This window comes from Embiotoca jacksoni, unplaced genomic scaffold, assembly GCF_022577435.1.
Source record: "Embiotoca jacksoni isolate LCO1_2020_lvr unplaced genomic scaffold, fEmbJac1.0.p SCAF_5, whole genome shotgun sequence".
Classification (NCBI taxonomy): Eukaryota; Metazoa; Chordata; class Actinopteri; family Embiotocidae; genus Embiotoca; species Embiotoca jacksoni.
Genome location: NW_027185403.1, coordinates 10,158,230 through 10,177,975, shown reverse-complemented (window position 1 = coordinate 10,177,975; position 19,746 = coordinate 10,158,230). Strand labels below are relative to the sequence as shown.

At 41.2% G+C, this 19,746-nt stretch overlaps 3 protein-coding genes across 29 annotated transcripts in view; all 3 read left to right on the top strand.

The window, feature by feature from the left end:
• LOC138211026 (protocadherin alpha-C2-like) overlaps nucleotides 1-19,746 on the top strand; it is a 222,628-nt gene that overhangs the window by 139,074 nt on the left and 63,808 nt on the right. The window contains exon 1 of one of the 27 annotated variants that reach the window (XM_069170540.1): nucleotides 376-2,826. The exons of 23 other annotated variants lie outside the window; for them this stretch is intronic. In XM_069170540.1, coding sequence (XP_069026641.1) covers nucleotides 409-2,826 — 2,418 coding nt within the window. In that variant the 5' untranslated portion in view covers nucleotides 376-408. Of the gene's footprint in view, nucleotides 1-375; nucleotides 2,827-3,537; nucleotides 5,998-10,098; nucleotides 12,536-13,239; nucleotides 15,703-19,746 lie in introns of those variants that run through there. 3 more of the 27 variants (XM_069170558.1, XM_069170555.1, XM_069170556.1) reach the window with 3 other exon arrangements.
• LOC138211721 (protocadherin alpha-2-like) lies at nucleotides 6,570-9,385 on the top strand. Its single transcript, XM_069171808.1, has one exon. The coding sequence runs from the start codon at nucleotides 6,802-6,804 to the stop codon at nucleotides 9,187-9,189; it is 2,388 nt and encodes a 795-aa protein (XP_069027909.1). The 5' UTR covers nucleotides 6,570-6,801; the 3' UTR covers nucleotides 9,190-9,385.
• LOC138211236 (protocadherin alpha-2-like) lies at nucleotides 16,589-19,143 on the top strand. Its single transcript, XM_069170978.1, has one exon. It carries the CDS (start codon nucleotides 16,706-16,708, stop codon nucleotides 19,079-19,081), a length of 2,376 nt encoding a protein of 791 aa, XP_069027079.1. The 5' UTR covers nucleotides 16,589-16,705; the 3' UTR covers nucleotides 19,082-19,143.

Genomic DNA, 19,746 nt, shown 5'->3' with positions numbered 1-19,746 from the left:
CAATTCCCTCTCGCCAGTTAAAGCCTTCTTCTCTGATTAATTTGATTCCCATTTGCTTTGCTTCTTTCGCTGTTCATACTGTTTTGCTCTTGCAGCAAACACAGATCATGTTTTACAGAATCCGACCTTCAGTCATACATGTCAGCTGTATTATGTATTAAAAGAAACATTAATTAATTTGTTGTTGGTGAATAATACACTATGGTCTATAAAAAAAAAACGCAAGATGTCGCTCGAGACCACACAATCACTAGAGTTATTTAATGACCTAAAACCCCTCCTCTCCTGTGGGTGAACTGAGTAACAGCGAACGTTTCGTCGAGTCTGCATTAGTAAAGCACTCCTTCTTGAAAGATGCTCCTGACAGAGAGTCTGGATGATTGTGGATTATTTTTGTCGCTTTTGTGAATGAACTACGTTTGTTTGCCTGGATTCCTTTCTCAAAGAAAAAATATGACACGACGACACAATGGAGAGGCCGAATGGATGTTGTTCGCCATTATTCTTTGTTTATCTGACTGGTCTGCAGCTCAGATTTCCTACTCTGTTTCCGAGGAGGTGGACAAAGGCACGGTGGTTGGAAATCTCGCAAAGGATTTAAACATAAATACACCGCAACTGGGGGAACGAGGATTTCGGCTTGTATCGGGATACATTAAGAAATATTTCGAGGCAAATTTAAGAACAGGAGCTTTGTTTGTTACAGAAAGAATAGATCGCGAAGAGCTTTGTCCGAATTTACCCAAGTGTTCCTTAAATATAGAGGGACTATTAGACCATCCGATGAATATCTATCGAATTGATGTCAGCATTATTGATATAAATGATAACGCACCAACGTTCCTCGAGCAAATCCACGTGTTTAATATCTCAGAATCGTCCTCAACGGGGGAGAGGTATCCGCTCCCTGCAGCTCAGGATGCAGACACGGGCAGTAATTCAGTGACAACCTACAAGTTAAGTCCGAACGAGCATTTCTCCGTCGATGTAAGTAGTGGCGTAGACGGTGTGTCTGCGGAGTTGGTACTGCAAAAAGCTTTAGACCGAGAGAAACAATCCATTGTCAAACTCACACTAATTGCTGTGGACGGAGGGAAACCTGCAAGATCTGGCACTATGCAGATTCTTGTGAATGTGATAGATGTTAATGATAATACGCCTGCCTTTAGTAAGTCGCTTTATAAAGTGAGTGTCATCGAAAATGCGCCCATAGGTACAACAATATTAAAATTAAATGCAACCGATTCAGACGAGGGTCCGCATTCAGACATCAGATATTATTTAATGACAAGAGGGAATGTGGATTCGTCTGAAAAATTCGTTATTATTCCTGAAAGTGGTGAAATCATTGTGAAGGCAAAATTGGATTACGAAGAAAACAATGCACACGAATTACGAATAAGAGCAACAGACCAAGGAGCTTCCCCTCGCAGTGGTTATTCTAAAGTGCTGGTAGAGGTTGTTGATGTTAATGATAATGCACCTGAAATTTCTATAACGTCTCTAATGAGTCCAGTAAAGGAAAGTGCTGAAATTGGAACAGTCGTTGCTTTGGTAACTGTAAATGATAAAGATGCGGGGAAACGTGGCCTCACCACTTGTCAAATTAAAGATTCAGGCCCTTTTAAATTAACGTCAAACTACAAAAACTATTACTCATTGTTAGTTGACGGTCATCTCAACAGAGAGATTGTATCACAGTACAATATAACGATTACTGCTACCGATGACGGAAGCCCGCCTCTTTCAAGCACTGCTATAATCAATGTGGAAATTTCTGATATTAATGACAATGCACCGAGTTTTCCAGAAGCTATAGCCAATATTTTCGTTAAAGAAAACAGTAAAGTGGGAGATATAATCACAAAAATAACAGCACAGGATGCAGACATGAATGATAATGCGAAATTGACTTATTCATTGATGGGTAATTATCCCAAAGGATTTCCGATTTCAACCGTTTTAAACATCAATTCAGAGACTGGAGATATAGTCAGCCTGCAGTCGTTTAACTACGAGGAGTTAAAAACGTTTCAGTTCAAAGTTCAGGCCACAGACTCTGGTGTTCCTCCGCTCAGCAGCAACGTGACTGTGAACGTTTTAATTCTGGATGAAAATGATAATAATCCAACAGTTCTGGCGCCCTATTCTGAACACGGCTCCGTGAACAGTGAGAACATCCCCTATTCTGCTGAAGCGGGATACTTTGTGGCAAAGATCAGGGCTGTAGACGCAGACTCTGGATACAACGCGCTGCTTTCTTATCACCTGTCTGAGCCCAAAGGAAACAACCTGTTCAGGATCGGAACCAGCACCGGGGAAATCAGGACTAAGAGGAGAATGAGTGACAATGACCTGAAAACTCACCCCTTGGTGGTGCTGGTTTCTGATAACGGAGAACCCTCCCTGTCAGCTACTGTGTCTATTGATGTGGTGGTGGTTGAAAGCACCGCTGACATCCAGACTCAGTTCAGACATGTTCCTATAAAGGAGGACAGCTTCTCGGATCTGAACCTGTATCTGCTGATCGCCATTGTGTCGGTGTCAGTGATCTTCCTGCTGAGCCTCATCAGTTTAATAGCTGTCAGATGCCACAGGACGGATGATTTCAGCAGGTACAGCGCCCCAATGATCACCACCCACCCTGACGGGAGCTGGTCTTACTCCAAATCTACTCAGCAGTATGACGTGTGTTTCAGCTCAGACACGATGAAGAGTGACGTAGTGGTTTTCCCCGGACCGTTTCCACCTGTAGATGGTGAACTGATCAGTATTAACGGAGGAGACACTTTTAACAGAACTCAGACTTTACCCAACCAAGAAAAGGTGAGTGTATTTGAGTTTTAATTTTAGTGCTTGAAGTTAACGATTGACATATTGGCTGTAGGAGTTGGGTGTAATACCTGAAGGACAGAGCACCCTCCACCCGTATTCTTATGTTATGAAGTCCAAGAGGTCTTTTAAACAGGTATCTTTTAATTGTTTGGACTATACAGCATAGTTCATGGATCATGAAAGCACCAGCACTCTCCTTGGTGCTGAAATAAATTTGAGCAATCTTTGGATTGTAAAACTCTTTGGATCAGTATGTTTTGAAACTTGCATTGTATTGTATTGCTGCTACTATTACTTTTATTATTATTATCTGCATTTTTGCAGGAACTACGTGATTGACTGATTAGTTAATTAATTTAAATAAGAAGTAAACGGTGACATTTGGCCTAGAGTTCCATACAATTGAGTTGATTTTTTTTCCTAAACACACAGTATCACGGATTTAGTTAACAAGTCCTCAAAAAGATTTTTTAGATAACAAATATAAAACTCAATATATATTGTTTACAATAATGAAAGTCATTGAGCCATGTATTTATCATATAACGTAGTCTTTCATTTACCACAAGGAGTCGCTGGAGACCACAGATATATTTGTTATAATCGGTTGTGTCTAAAACTCCTCCCTGCACGGAAAAAGTAAAACCGTCATCGGCCATCAGTTTACAGAGACGCTGGGATTGTACTGCGACGAGAAGGGCTGCTGCTGCTGCTGAATAATGCTGTTTGTGTCGGATATACACGTATAAACTGGAATATATTGGATTGGCGGGATTCTGTGTTTACTGCTCGACAATGGGAAAAGAGAAATATGCCTGGATTCATATTTTTGCGCTGCTTTGTCTTTGTGACTGGTCTGCTTCTCAATTATCTTACACCATTAACGAGGAGGTGAACAAAGGCACCGTGGTGGGGAATATCGCGAAGGATTTAAACCTCAGTGTACAGGAACTGGAGACCAGAGATCTGCGTATTGTTTCGAGTTTCAGTAAGACATATTTTGACGTGAATTTGAGAACCGGAAACCTCTTTATTAACGAGAGAATAGACAGAGAGGAGCTTTGTCCGAACACGGCACAATGTTCCCTGAGAATACAGGCTGTTTTAAGCAATCCAATGGCTGTACATCGCATTGAGGTCAATATATTGGACATAAACGACAATTCACCTGCTTTCATTGAAAATACGTATTCTTTGAATATTTCCGAAGCATCCTTAACGGGAGAGCGATATCTCCTTCCAGTAGCAGAAGATGCAGATCTGGGAAGCAACTCAGTGAAGACCTATAAACTCAGTCAAAATGAACATTTCTCTCTTGACATGCAGAGCGGCGGAGAACACGGAGTGTCTGCTGAGTTAGTGCTGCAGAAAGCTCTAGATCGAGAAAAACAGTCGGTAATTCATCTTATTCTGACTGCTATAGATGGAGGAAAATCTTCAAGATCGGGAACCCTGAAAATAAATGTAAATGTAATAGATTCCAATGATAACGTACCAGTTTTTAGCAAATCTCTCTTTAAAGTGCGTGTGAGTGAAAATACTGCACGCGGAACAATTGTGATTAAATTAAATGCAACTGATTTAGACGAGGGTGTGAACAGTAAACTGGTGTATTCTTTTGTTAAACGAGGAAATAATGATCCATCAAATATGTTTTATTTGAATTCAGAAACAGGAGAAATTACTGTGAAGGGTAGACTCGACCATGACGAGACGCCTGCTTATGAAGTGAGAGTTCAAGCAATGGATCAAGGCGCCTCTCCTCGCAGTGCACATGCTAAACTGCTGATAGAGATAATCGATGTGAATGATAATGCCCCAGAAATATCTGTGACGTCACTGTTGACGCCTGTTAAAGAAGACGCGGAACTGGGGACAATTGTTGCTTTGGTTACAGTGAGTGATAAAGACGGAGGAAACAACGGTGTAACTAATTGTAAGGTAGTTGGATCTGCTCCTTTTAAACTAAAGTCCAACTATAAAAACGACTATTCATTAGTAGTAGATGGACCGCTGGACAGAGAGAACACTTCTCTTTACAATGTCACCATTACAGCCACAGATGAAGGAAGTCCACCTCTGTCCAGCATCAGAGTCATTACTGTTCAGGTTTCTGATGTTAATGACAATGCACCTCGCTTTATGGAGCCTGTGATTAATGTTTATGTCAAAGAAAACAGTCCAACAGGATCAGTTCTTTATACAATTAATGCCTTTGATCCTGATCTAGATGGTAATGCAAAGTTGACTTACACACTGTTAGACAGTTCTCCAAGAAATGTTCCAATTTCATCTGTTCTAAACATCAACTCAGAGACAGGAGATATAGTCAGCCTGCAGTCGTTTAACTACGAGGAGTTAAAAACGTTTCAGTTCAAAGTTCAGGCCACAGACTCTGGTGTTCCTCCGCTCAGCAGCAACGTGACTGTGAACGTTTTAATTCTGGATGAAAATGATAATAATCCAACAGTTCTGGCGCCCTATTCTGAACATGGCTCCGTGAACAGTGAGAACATCCCCTATTCTGCTGAAGCGGGATACTTTGTGGCAAAGATCAGGGCTGTAGACGCAGACTCTGGATACAACGCGTTGCTTTCTTATCACCTGTCTGAGCCCAAAGGAAACAACCTGTTCAGGATCGGAACCAATACCGGGGAAATCAGGACTAAGAGGAGAATGAGTGACAATGACCTGAAAACTCACCCCTTGGTGGTGCTGGTTTCTGATAACGGAGAACCCTCCCTGTCAGCTACTGTGTCTATTGATGTGGTGGTGGTTGAAAGCACCGCTGACATCCAGACTCAGTTCAGACATGTTCCTATAAAGGAGGACAGCTTCTCGGATCTGAACCTGTATCTGCTGATCGCCATTGTGTCGGTGTCAGTGATCTTCCTGCTGAGCCTCATCAGTTTAATAGCTGTCAGATGCCACAGGACGGACAATTTCAGCAGGTACAGCGCCCCAATGATCACCACCCACCCTGACGGGAGCTGGTCTTACTCCAAATCTACTCAGCAGTATGACGTGTGTTTCAGCTCAGACACGATGAAGAGTGACGTAGTGGTTTTCCCCGGACCGTTTCCACCTGTAGATGGTGAACTGATCAGTATTAACGAAGGAGACACTTTTACAAGAACTCAGACTTTACCCAACCAAGAAAAGGTGAGTGTATTTGAGTTGTAATTTTAGTGCTTGAAGTTAACGATTGACATATTGGCTGTAGGAGTTGGGTGTAATACCTAAAGGACAGAGCACCCTCCACCCGTATTCTTATGTAATAAAGTCCTACAGGGCTTTTAAACAGGTATCTTTTAATTGTTGGGGCTATAGAGCACAGTTCATGGATCAAGAACGCACCACCGCTCTCCTTGGTGCTGAAATAAATTCGAGCAATCTTTGGATTGTGAAAATCTTTGGATCAGTATTTTTTTAAACTTGCATTGTATTGTTACTACTATTACTTTTATTATTAGTATCTGCATTCTTGCAGAGACTACGTGATTGACTGATTAGTTAATTAATTTAAATAAGAAGTAAACGGTGACATTTGGCCTAGTATTCCATAAAATTTAGTTGATGTTTTTTTCCTAAACACAAAGTATCACTGGGATTTAGTTAACAGGTCCTCAAATTATTTTTTTTTAGATAACAAATATAAAACTCAATAGATATTGTTTACAATAATGGAAGTAATTGAGCTATGTATTTATCATATAATATAGTGTTTCATTTACCACAAGGCGTCGCTGGAGACCACAGATATATTTGTTATAATCGCTTGTGTCTAAAACTCCTCCCTGCAAGGAAAAAGTAAAACCGTCATCGGCCATAAGGTTACAGAGACGCTGGGATTGTACTATGGCGAGAAGGGCTGCTGCTGCTGCTGAATAATGCTGTTTGTGTCGGATATACACGTATAAACTGGAATATACTGGATTGGCGGGATTCCGTGCTTATTGTTCAAAAATGGGAAATGAGAAATATGTCTGGATTCATATTTTTTCGCTTCTTTGTCTTTGTGACTGGTCTGCTTCTCAATTATTTTACTCCATTACCGAGGAGGTGAACAAAGGCACCGTGGTGGGGAATATCGCAAAGGATTTAAACCTCAGTGTACAGGAACTGGAGACCAGAGATCTGCGTATTGTTTCGAGTTTCAGTAAGACATATTTTGACGTCAATCTGCGGACCGGGAACCTTTTTGTTGACGAGAGAATAGACAGAGAAGAGCTTTGTCCACATGTCGCAAAATGCTCGTTAAAAATACAGGCTGTTTTAAGTAATCCAATGACTGCACATCGCATTGAGGTGAATATTTTAGATGTTAACGACAATTCACCTGCTTTCATTGAAAATACATATTCTTTAAATATATCCGAATCATCCTTAACGGGAGAGCGATATCTTCTCCCGGTAGCAGTAGATGCGGACATAGGGAGTAACTCAGTGAAGAACTACAAGCTGAGCCAAAATGAACATTTCTCTCTTGACGTGCAGAGCGGCGGAGAACACGGAGTGTCTGCTGAGTTAGTGCTGCAGAAAGCTTTAGATCGAGAAAAACAGCCGGTCATTAAACTTATTCTGACCGCTATAGATGGAGGGAAACCCCCGAGATCGGGGTCTTTACAAATACATGTAAATGTAATAGATGTAAATGACAATATCCCCACTTTCAGCAAATCGCTATATAAAGTGAGTGTCAAAGAAAACGAAAATACCGGAATACCTGTAATAACGTTAAATGCAACAGATTTAGACGAGGGCCTAAACGGTAAGATCCTATATTCCTTTATCAAACGAGGAAATATTGATCCATCAAATATTTTTTATCTAAATTCGGAAACAGGAGAAATTACTGTGAAGGGTAGACTAGACTATGAAGAGACGCCTGCTTATGAAGTCCGTGTCCAAGCAATGGATCAGGGCACTGTTCCTCGCAGTGCACATGCTAAACTGCTGATAGAGATAATCGATGTGAATGATAATGCCCCAGAAATATCCGTCACGTCACTGTTGACGCCTGTTAAAGAAAACGCAGAACTGGGGTCAATTGTTGCTTTGGTTACAGTGAGTGATACAGATGGAGGAAACAACGGTGTAACTGATTGTAAGGTAGTTGGATCTGCTCCTTTTAAACTAAAGTCCAACTATAAAAACGACTATTCATTAGTAGTAGATGGACCACTGGACAGAGAAAACACTTCTCTTTACAATGTCACCATTACAGCCACAGATGAAGGAAGTCCACCTCTGTCCAGCATCAGAGTCATTACTGTTCAGGTTTCTGATGTTAATGACAACGCACCTCACTTTATGGAGCCTGTGATTAATGTTTATGTCAAAGAAAACAGTCCAACAGGATCAGTTCTTTATACAATAAATGCCTTTGATCCTGATCTAGATGGTAATGCAAAGTTGACTTACACAATCTTAGACAGTTCTCCAAGAAATGTTCCAATTTCATCCGTTTTAAACATCAACTCAGAGACTGGAGATATAGTCAGCCTGCAGTCTTTTAACTACGAGGAGTTAAAAACGTTTCAGTTCAAAGTTCAGGCCACAGACTCTGGTGTTCCTCCGCTCAGCAGCAACGTGACTGTGAACGTTTTAATTCTGGATGAAAATGATAATAATCCAACAGTTCTGGCGCCCTATTCTGAACACGGCTCCGTGAACAGTGAGAACATCCCCTATTCTGCTGAAGCGGGATACTTTGTGGCAAAGATCAGGGCTGTAGACGCAGACTCTGGATACAACGCGTTGCTTTCTTATCACCTGTCTGAGCCCAAAGGAAACAACCTGTTCAGGATCGGAACCAGCACCGGGGAAATCAGGACTAAGAGGAGAATGAGTGACAATGACCTGAAAACTCACCCCTTGGTGGTGCTGGTTTCTGATAACGGAGAACCCTCCCTGTCAGCTACTGTGTCTATTGATGTGGTGGTGGTTGAAAGCACCGCTGACATCCAGACTCAGTTCAGACATGTTCCTATAAAGGAGGACAGCTTCTCGGATCTGAACCTGTATCTGCTGATCGCCATTGTGTCGGTGTCAGTGATCTTCCTGCTGAGCCTCATCAGTTTAATAGCTGTCAGATGCCACAGGACGGACAATTTCAGCAGGTACAGCGCCCCAATGATCACCACCCACCCTGACGGGAGCTGGTCTTACTCCAAATCTACTCAGCAGTATGACGTGTGTTTCAGCTCAGACACGATGAAGAGTGACGTAGTGGTTTTCCCCGGACCATTTCCACCTGTAGATGGTGAACTGATCAGTATTAACGGAGGAGACACTTTTACCAGAACTCAGACTTTACCCAGCAACGAAAAGGTACGTGTATTTGAGTTTTAATTCTAGTGCTTTCAGTTTAGAATTGCCAAATTTCCTGTCAAAGTTGAGTGTAACCAATAAAGGTAATATTAATTGTTCCCTGAAGCAAAAATTTCAGCTGTTCACATGACCACATATTAAGTATACATATTTACATAATTTCATACCAGTGATGCAATTCACCTCCAAATTTTGGTATACATGGCAGAGGGAGCATGCCCACTCATAATTTCATGTTTTAAGGTCCTGGAGGTCTTTGAAACAAGGATAATTTGATCATTTTGGCTCTAAAAATTATAGTTATGGATCCCAAAGGTACAGCACTCTCCTTGGTGCTTAAATAGACAATGCAATATTTACATTGTAGAAGGTTTTTGATCAATATATAGTCAAATGTACCTTGTTAAGTAAACACCGTTAAAGGGGACTATATCTGTTCTTTAAGGGACAGTGGTTCACTGACTAGTCACTTAATTAATTCATGTTTTTACAGAGTTGCATTTTGCGTGGGGTTTCATAAAATTAAGTTCACTACTTTCCTGAACATTCACCATCATTGGGATTTTAATGTGTAGCCGCCCTTACTAGGCTCTCAACATTTCAGAATTTTCGCTGAAAACAAACATGTTTCAACATTTGAAGGTTACAAAATCAACCTCATATAACAGGAACAATCAATCTATTTAAAAACAATTTAAGTAACACGACCTTTACAATAGTGCAAATCATTGGGCCAGGTGTTTCTCCTGTAGCATGGTGTCCTTTATTTACCACAGGATGTCGCTGGAGACCACAGATATATTTGTTACAATCGGTTGTGTCTAAAACTCCCCCCTGCACGGGAAAAGTAAAACCGTCACCGGTCATCAGTTTACAGAGACGCTGGGATTGTACTGTGGCGAGAAGGGCTGCTGCTGCTGAATAATGCTGTTTGTGTCAGATATACACTTATAAACTGGAATATATTGGATTGGCGGGATTCTGTGTTTATTGCTCAACGATGGGAAATGAGGAATATGCCTGGATTCATATTTTTGCGCTGGTTTGTCTGTGTGACTGGTCTGCTTCTCAATTATCTTACTCCATTTCCGAGGAGGTGAACAAAGGCACCGTGGTGGGGAATATTGCAAAGGATTTAAACCTCAGTGTACAGGAACTGGAGACCAGAGATCTGCGTATCATTTCGAGTTTCAGTAAGAAATATTTTGACGTGAATCTGCGGACCGGGAACCTTTTTGTTGACGAGAGAATAGACAGAGAAGAGCTTTGTCTGCATGTGGCAAAATGCTCGTTAAAAATACAAGCTGTTTTAAGTAATCCAATGAGTGCACATCGCATTGAGGTGAATATTTTAGATGTTAACGATAATTCACCTGCTTTCATTGAAAATACATATTCGTTAAATATATCCGAATCATCCTTAACGGGAGAGCGATATTTTCTCCCGGTAGCAGTAGATGCGGACATAGGGAGCAACTCAGTGAAGAACTACAAGCTGAGCCAAAATGAACATTTCTCTCTTGACGTGCAGAGCGGCGGAGAACACGGAGTGTCTGCTGAGTTAGTGCTGCAGAAAGCTCTAGATCGAGAAAAACAGTCGGTGATCACTCTTCTCTTAACGGCTGTAGATGGAGGAAAACCCCCGAGATCGGGGTCTTTACAAATACATGTAAATATAATAGATGCAAATGATAATATTCCCACATTTAGCAAATCGCTATATAAAGTGAGTGTCAAAGAAAACGCAAATACTGCAACACTTGTAATAACGTTGAATGCAACAGATTTAGACGAGGGCCTAAACGGTAAGATCCTGTATTCCTTCATCAAACGTGGAAATATTGATCCATCAAATATTTTTGATCTAAATTCAGAAACAGGAGAAATTACTGTGAAAGGTAGACTAGACTATGAAGAGACGCCTGCTTATGAAGTTAGAGTCCAAGCAATGGATCAAGGCTCCTCTCCTCGTAGTGCACAGGCAAAACTGCTGATAGAGATAATTGATGAGAATGATAACGCCCCCGAAATATCTGTGACGTCACTGATGACGCCTGTTAAAGAAAACGCTGAAATGGAGGCGATTGTCGCTTTTATAACAGTGAGTGATAAAGATGGAGGAAACAACGGTGTAACTAATTGTAAGGTAGTTGGATCTGCTCCGTTTAAACTAAAGTCCAACTATAAAAACGACTATTCATTAGTAGTAGATGGACCGCTGGACAGAGAAAACACTTCTCTTTACAATGTCACCATTACAGCCACAGATGAAGGAAGTCCACCTCTGTCCACCATCAGAGTCATTACTGTTGAGGTTTCTGATGTTAATGACAACGCGCCTCGCTTTATGGAGCCTGTGATTAATGTTTATGTCAAAGAAAACAGTCCAACAGGTTCAGTTCTCTATACAATAAATGCATTTGATCCTGATCTAGATGGTAATGCGAAGTTGACTTACACACTGTTAGACAGTTCTCCAAGAAATGTTCCAATTTCATCTGTTTTAAACATCAACTCAGAGACAGGAGATATAGTCAGCCTGCAGTCGTTTAACTACGAGGAGTTAAAAACGTTTCAGTTCAAAGTTCAGGCCACAGACTCTGGTGTTCCTCCGCTCAGCAGCAACGTGACTGTGAACGTTTTAATTCTGGATGAAAATGATAATAATCCAACAGTTCTGGCGCCCTATTCTGAACACGGCTCCGTTAACAGTGAGAACATCCCCTATTCTGCTGAAGCGGGATACTTTGTGGCAAAGATCAGGGCTGTAGACGCAGACTCTGGATACAACGCGTTGCTTTCTTATCACCTGTCTGAGCCCAAAGGAAACAACCTATTCAGGATCGGAACCAGCACCGGGGAAATCAGGACTAAGAGGAGAATGAGTGACAATGACCTGAAAACTCACCCCTTGGTGGTGCTGGTTTCTGATAACGGAGAACCCTCCCTGTCAGCTACTGTGTCTATTGATGTGGTGGTGGTTGAAAGCGCCGCTGACATCCAGACTCAGTCCAGACATGTTCCTATAAAGGAGGACAGCTTCTCGGATCTGAACCTGTATCTGCTGATCGCCATTGTGTCGGTGTCAGTGATCTTCCTGCTGAGCCTCATCAGTTTAATAGCTGTCAGATGCCACAGGACGGACAATTTCAGCAGGTACAGCGCCCCAATGATCACCACCCACCCTGACGGGAGCTGGTCTTACTCCAAATCTACTCAGCAGTATGACGTGTGTTTCAGCTCAGACACGATGAAGAGTGACGTAGTGGTTTTCCCCGGACCGTTTCCACCTGTAGATGGGGAACTGATCAGTATTAACGGAGGAGACACTTTTACCAGGACTCAGACTTTACCCAACCAAGAAAAGGTGAGTGTATTTGAGTTTTAATTTTAGTGCTTGAAGTTAACGATTGACATATTGGCTGTAGGAGTTGGGTGTAATACCTAAAGGACAGAGCACCCTCCACCCGTATTCTTATGTTATAAAGTCCTACAGGGCTTTTAAACAGGTATCTTTTAATTGTTGGGGCTACAGAGCACAGTTCATGGATCATGAAAGCACCAGCGCTCTCCTTGGTGCTGAAATAAATTCGAGCAATCTTTGGATTGTGAAAGTCTTTGGATCAGTATTTTTTTAAACTTGCATTGTATTGTTACTACTATTACTTTTATTATTAGTATCTGCATTCTTGCAGAGACTACGTGATTGACTGATTAGTTAATTAATTTAAATAAGAAGTAAACGGTGACATTTGGCCTAGTATTCCATAAATTTAGTTGATTTTTTTTTCCTAAACACAAAGTATCACTGGGATTTAGTTAACAGGTCCTCAAATTATTTTTTTTAGATAACAAATATAAAACTATAGATATTGTTTACAATAATGGAAGTAATTGAGCTATGTATTTATCATATAATATAGTGTTTCATTTACCACAAGGCGTCGCTGGAGACCACAGATATATTTGTTATAATCGGTTGTGTCTAAAACTCCTCCCTGCACGGAAAAAGTAAAACCGTCATCGGCCATCAGTTTACAGAGACGCTGGGATTGTACTGCGACGAGAAGGGCTGCTGCTGCTGCTGAATAATGCTGTTTGTGTCGGATATACACGTATAAACTGGAATATACTGGATTGGCGGGATTCCGTGTTTATTGTTCAAAAATGGGAAATGAGAAATATGTCTGGATTCATATTTTTTCGCTTCTTTGTCTTTGTGACTGGTGTGCTTCTCAGTTATCTTACTCCATTTCCGAGGAGGTGAACAAAGGCACTGTGTTCGGGAATATCGCAAAGGATTTAAACCTCAGTGTACAGGAACTGGAGACCAGAGATCTGCGTATTGTTTCGAGTTTCAGTAAGACATATTTTGACGTGAATCTGCGGACCGGGAACCTTTTTGTTGACGAGAGAATAGACAGAGAAGAGATTTGTCCGCATGTGGCAAAATGCTCATTAAAAATACAGGCTGTTTTAAGTAATCCAATGACTGCACATCGCATTGAGGTGAATATTTTAGATGTTAACGACAATTCACCTGCTTTCATTGAAAATACATATTCTTTAAATATATATGAATCATCCTTAACGGGAGAGCGATATCTTCTCCCGGTAGCAGTTGATGCGGACATAGGGAGCAACTCAGTGAAGAACTACAAGCTGAGCCAAAATGAACATTTCTCTCTTGACGTGCAGAGCGGCGGAGAACACGGAGTGTCTGCTGAGTTAGTGCTGCAGAAAGCTTTAGATCGAGAAAAACAGTCAGTGATCACACTTCTCTTAACGGCTGTAGATGGAGGAAAACCCCCGAGATCGGGGTCTTTACAAATACATGTAAATGTAATAGATGTAAATGACAATATCCCCACTTTCAGCAAATCGCTATATAAAGTGAGTGTCAAAGAAAACGAAAATACCGGAATACCTGTAATAACGTTAAATGCCACAGATTTAGACGAGGGCCTAAACGGTAAGATCCTATATTCCTTTATCAAACGAGGAAATATTGATCCATCAAATATTTTTGATCTAAATTCGGAAACAGGAGAAATTACTGTGAAGGGTAGACTAGACTATGAAGAGACGCCAGCTTATGAAGTGAGAGTTCAAGCAATGGATCAGGGCCCTGTTCCTCGTAGTGCACATGCTAAACTGCTGATAGAGATAATCGATGTGAATGACAATGCCCCAGAAATATCCGTCACGTCACTGTTGACGCCTGTTAAAGAAAACGCAGAACTGGGGACAATTGTTGCTTTGGTTACAGTGAGTGATAAAGACGGAGGAAACAACGGTGTAACTAATTGTAAGGTAGTTGGATCTGCTCCTTTTAAACTAAAGTCCAACTATAAAAATGACTATTCATTAGTAGTAGATGGACCGCTGGACAGAGAAAACACTTCTCTTTACAATGTCACCATTACAGCCACAGATGAAGGAAGTCCACCTCTGTCCAGCATCAGAGTCATTACTGTTCAGGTTTCTGATGTTAATGACAATGCACCTCGCTTTATGGAGCCTGTGATTAATGTTTATGTCAAAGAAAACAGTCCAACAGGTTCAGTTCTCTATACAATAAATGCATTTGATCCTGATCTAGATGGTAATGCGAAGTTGACTTACACACTGTTAGACAGTTCTCCAAGAAATGTTCCAATTTCATCTGTTTTAAACATCAACTCAGAGACAGGAGATATAGTCAGCCTGCAGTCTTTTAACTACGAGGAGTTAAAAACATTTCAGTTCAAAGTTCAGGCTACAGACTCTGGTGTTCCTCCGCTCAGCAGTAACGTGACTGTGAACGTTTTAATTCTGGATGAAAATGATAATAATCCAACAGTTCTGGCGCCCTATTCTGAACACGGCTCCGTGAACAGTGAGAGCATCCCCTATTCTGCTGAAGCGGGATACTTTGTGGCAAAGATCAGGGTTGTAGACGCAGACTCTGGATACAACGCGCTGCTTTCTTATCACCTGTCTGAGCCCAAAGGAAACAACCTGTTCAGGATCGGAACCAGCACCGGGGAAATCAGGACTAAGAGGAGAATGAGTGACAATGACCTGAAAACTCACCCCTTGGTGGTGCTGGTTTCTGATAACGGAGAACCCTCCCTGTCAGCTACTGTGTCTATTGATGTGGTGGTGGTTGAAAGCACCGCTGACATCCAGACTCAGTCCAGACATGTTCCTATAAAGGAGGACAGCTTCTCGGATCTGAACCTGTATCTGCTGATCGCCATTGTGTCGGTGTCAGTGATCTTCCTGCTGAGCCTCATCAGTTTAATAGCTGTCAGATGCCACAGGACGGACAATTTCAGCAGGTACAGCGCCCCAATGATCACCACCCACCCTGACGGGAGCTGGTCTTACTCCAAATCTACTCAGCAGTATGACGTGTGTTTCAGCTCAGACACGATGAAGAGTGACGTAGTGGTTTTCCCTGGACCGTTTCCACCTGTAGATGGTGAACTGATCAGTATTAACGGAGGAGACACTTTTACCAGAACTCAGACTTTACCCAGCAACGAAAAGGTACGTGTATTTGAGTTTTAATTCTAGTGCTTTCAGTTTAGAATTGCCAAATTTCCTGTCAAAGTTGAGTGTAACCAATAAAGGTAATATTAATTGTTCCCTGAAGCAAAAATTTCAGCTGTTCACATGACCACATATTAAGTATACATATTTACATAATTTCATACCAGTGATGCAATTCACCTCCAAATTTTGGTATACATGGCAGAGGGAGCATGCCCACTCATAATTTCATGTTTTAAGGTCCTGGAGGTCTTTGAAACAAGGATAATTTGATCATTTTGGCTCTAAAAATTATAGTTATGGATCCCAAAGGTACAGCACTCTCCTTGGTGCTTAAATAGACAATGCAATATTTACATTGTAGAAGGTTTTTGATCAATATATAGTCAAATGTACCTTGTTAAGTAAACACCGTTAAAGGGGACTATATCTGTTCTTTAAGGGACAGTGGTTCACTGACTAGTCACTTAATTAAGTCATGTTTTTACAGAGTTGCATTTTGAGTGGGGTTTCATAAAATTAAGTTCACTACTTTCCTGAACATTCACCATCACTGGGATTTTAATGTGGAGCCGCCCTTACTAGGCTCTCAACATTTCAGAATTTTCGCTGAAAACAAACATGTTTCAACATTTGAATGTTACAAATTCAACCTCATATAACACGAACAATCAATCTATTTAAAAACAATTTAAGTAACACGACCTTTACAATAGTGCAAATCATTGGGCCAGGTGTTTCTCCTGTAGCATGGTGTCCTTTATTTACCACAGGATGTCGCTGGAGACCACAGATATATTTGTTATAATCGGTTGTGTCTAAAACTCCTCCCTGCACGGGAAAAGTAAAACCGTCATCGGCCATCAGTTTACAGAGACGCTGGGATTGTACTGCGACGAGAAGGGCTGCTGCTGCTGCTGAATAATGCTGTTTGTGTCGGATATACACGTATAAACTGGAATATATTGGATTGGCGGGATTCTGTGTTTACTGCTCGACAATGGGAAATGAGAAATATGCCTGGATTCATATTTTTGCGCTGCTTTGTCTTTGTGACTGGTCTGCTACTGAATTATCTTACTCCATTTCCGAGGAGGTGAACAAAAGCACCGTGGTGGGGAATATCGCGAAGGGTTTCAACTTGAATGTACAAGAGCTAGACACCAGAGATCTGCGTATTGTTTCGAGTTACAGTAAGAAATATTTTGAAGTAAATTTGAGAACCGGAAACCTCTTTGTTAACGAGAGAATAGACAGAGAAGAGCTTTGTCCGAACACGGCACGATGTTCCCTGAGAATACAGGCTGTTTTAAGTAATCCGATGGCTGTACACCGCATCGAGGTCAATATATTAGATATAAACGACAATTCACCTGCTTTCATTGAAAATACGTATTCTTTGAATATTTCCGAATCATCCTTAACAGGAGAGCGATATTTTCTCCCGGTAGCAGAAGATGCAGACATAGGGAGCAACTCAGTGAAGAACTACAAGCTGAGCCAAAATGAACATTTCTCTCTTGACGTGCAGAGCGGCGGAGAACACGGAGTGTCTGCTGAGTTAGTGCTGCAGAAAGCTTTAGATCGAGAAAAACAGTCAGTGATCACACTTCTCTTAACGGCTGTAGATGGAGGAAAACCCCCGAGATCGGGGTCTTTACAAATACATGTAAATGTAATAGATGTAAATGACAATATCCCCACTTTCAGCAAATCGCTATATAAAGTGAGTGTTAATGAAAACGCAAATACTGCAACATTTGTAATAAAGTTGAATGCAACAGATTTAGACGAGGGCCTAAACGGTAAAATCCTATATTCCTTTATCAAACGGGGGAATATTAATCCATCAAATATTTTTGATCTAGATTCAGAAACAGGAGAAATTACTGTGAAGGGTAGACTAGACTATGAAGAGACGCCAGCTTATGAAGTGAGAGTTCAAGCAATGGATCAAGGCTCCTCTCCTCGTAGTGCACAGGCTAAACTGCTGATAGAGATAATCGATGTGAATGACAATGCCCCAGAAATATCTGTCACGTCACTGATGACGCCTGTTAAAGAAGACGCGGAACTGGGGACAATTGTTGCTTTGATTACAGTGAGTGATAAAGACGGAAGAAACAACGGTGTAACTAATTGTAAGGTAGTTGGATCTGCTCCTTTTAAACTAAAGTCCAACTATAAAAACGACTATTCATTAGTAGTAGATGGACTGCTGGACAGAGAAAACACTTCTCTTTACAATGTCACCATTACAGCCACAGATGAAGGAAGTCCACCTCTGTCCAGCATCAGAGTCATTACTGTTGAGGTTTCTGATGTTAATGACAATGCACCTCGCTTTATGGAGCCTGTGATTAATGTTTATGTCAAAGAAAACAGTCCAACAGGATCAGTTCTTTATACAATAAATGCGTTTGATCCTGATCTAGATGGTAATGCAAAGTTGACTTACACACTGTTAGACAGTTCTCCAAGAAATGTTCCAATTTCATCTGTTTTAAACATCAACTCAGAGACAGGAGATATAGTCAGCCTGCAGTCTTTCAACTACGAGGAGTTAAAAACGTTTCAGTTCAAAGTTCAGGCCACAGACTCTGGTGTTCCTCCGCTCAGCAGCAACGTGACTGTGAACGTTTTAATTCTGGATGAAAATGATAATAATCCAACAATTCTGGCGCCCTATTCTGAACACGGCTCTGTGAACAGTGAGAACATCCCCTATTCTGCTGAAGCAGGATACTTTGTGGCAAAGATCAGGGCTGTAGACGCAGACTCTGGATACAACGCGCTGCTTTCTTATCACTTGTCTGAGCCAAAAGGAAACAATCTGTTCAGGATCGGAACCAGCACCGGGGAAATCAGGACTAAGAGGAGAATGAGTGACAATGACCTGAAAACTCACCCCTTGGTGGTGCTGGTTTCTGATAACGGAGAACCCTCCCTGTCAGCTACTGTGTCTATTGATGTGGTGGTGGTTGAAAGCACCGCTGACATCCAGACTCAGTCCAGACATGTTCCTATAAAGGAGGACAGCTTCTCGGATCTAAACCTGTATCTGCTGATCGCCATTGTGTCGGTGTCAGTGATCTTTCTGCTGAGCCTCATCAGTTTAATAGCTGTCAGATGCCACAGGACGGACGATTTCAGCAGGTACAGTGCCCCAATGATCACCACCCACCCTGACGGGAGCTGGTCTTACTCCAAATCTACTCAACAGTATGACGTGTGTTTCAGCTCAGACACGATGAAGAGTGACGTAGTGGTTTTCCCCGGACTGTTTCCACCTGTAGATGGTGAACTGATCAGTATTAACGAAGGAGACACTTTCACCAGGACTCAGACTTTACCCAACCAAGAGAAGGTAGGCTAATCTCTGCGAAGGTTTGAAAGTTTGACTGGGGCAAAAAACAAAGTTCACTCAAATCCAGTCATTTTCACTTTCTACTTTTCCATTATTCTACTTCGATATAACATTTTATACAAGCATGCATGAGTATCAAGTCCACTAAAATGTCAGCAAGGCACTAACTCCCCATTGATTTATTGCTAAAGACACAAATATAATCATTCCCAAAATCACCATTCATAAAAACTATTTTATTGTGTTGTCACATCATGCTTCTTATCGAAAACAGGAAGTTGTATACCTCCGTTAAACTGCCACACAGATACATATTTCAAACACAAAGTTATTGTAATATTTTAACAAGGAACAGGCCTAGCTGTTTGTTTATTTGTTTCGTAGATATTGTGATAAAACAACAAACATATAGTTGGCAAATATTGAAAAACTGAAATTGTAGCGTTGTTTTGAGATCGACAACTCCTTTCTTCTCAAACTGCTGTCGTTTTTAAAGATCTCTTCACTAGAAGTTAACTTCACCAAGCAGATCATAACTTACTTCAAATGGAGACCATGTTTGATATATAGATGTCAGTATATTGCTTTTTAACAGTTTTACATTGTTTAGAAAACCACCCCAGTATTGAAAAAAGATTGTGAGGGAATGGTGCTGTCCATGGTGCTGTCCATGG

Coding starts and splice junctions, on each gene's coding strand:
- LOC138211721 (XM_069171808.1), top strand. CDS start 6,802: ATGGGAAATGAGAAATATGTCTGGATTCATATTTTTTCGCTTCTTTGT.
- LOC138211236 (XM_069170978.1), top strand. CDS start 16,706: ATGGGAAATGAGAAATATGCCTGGATTCATATTTTTGCGCTGCTTTGT.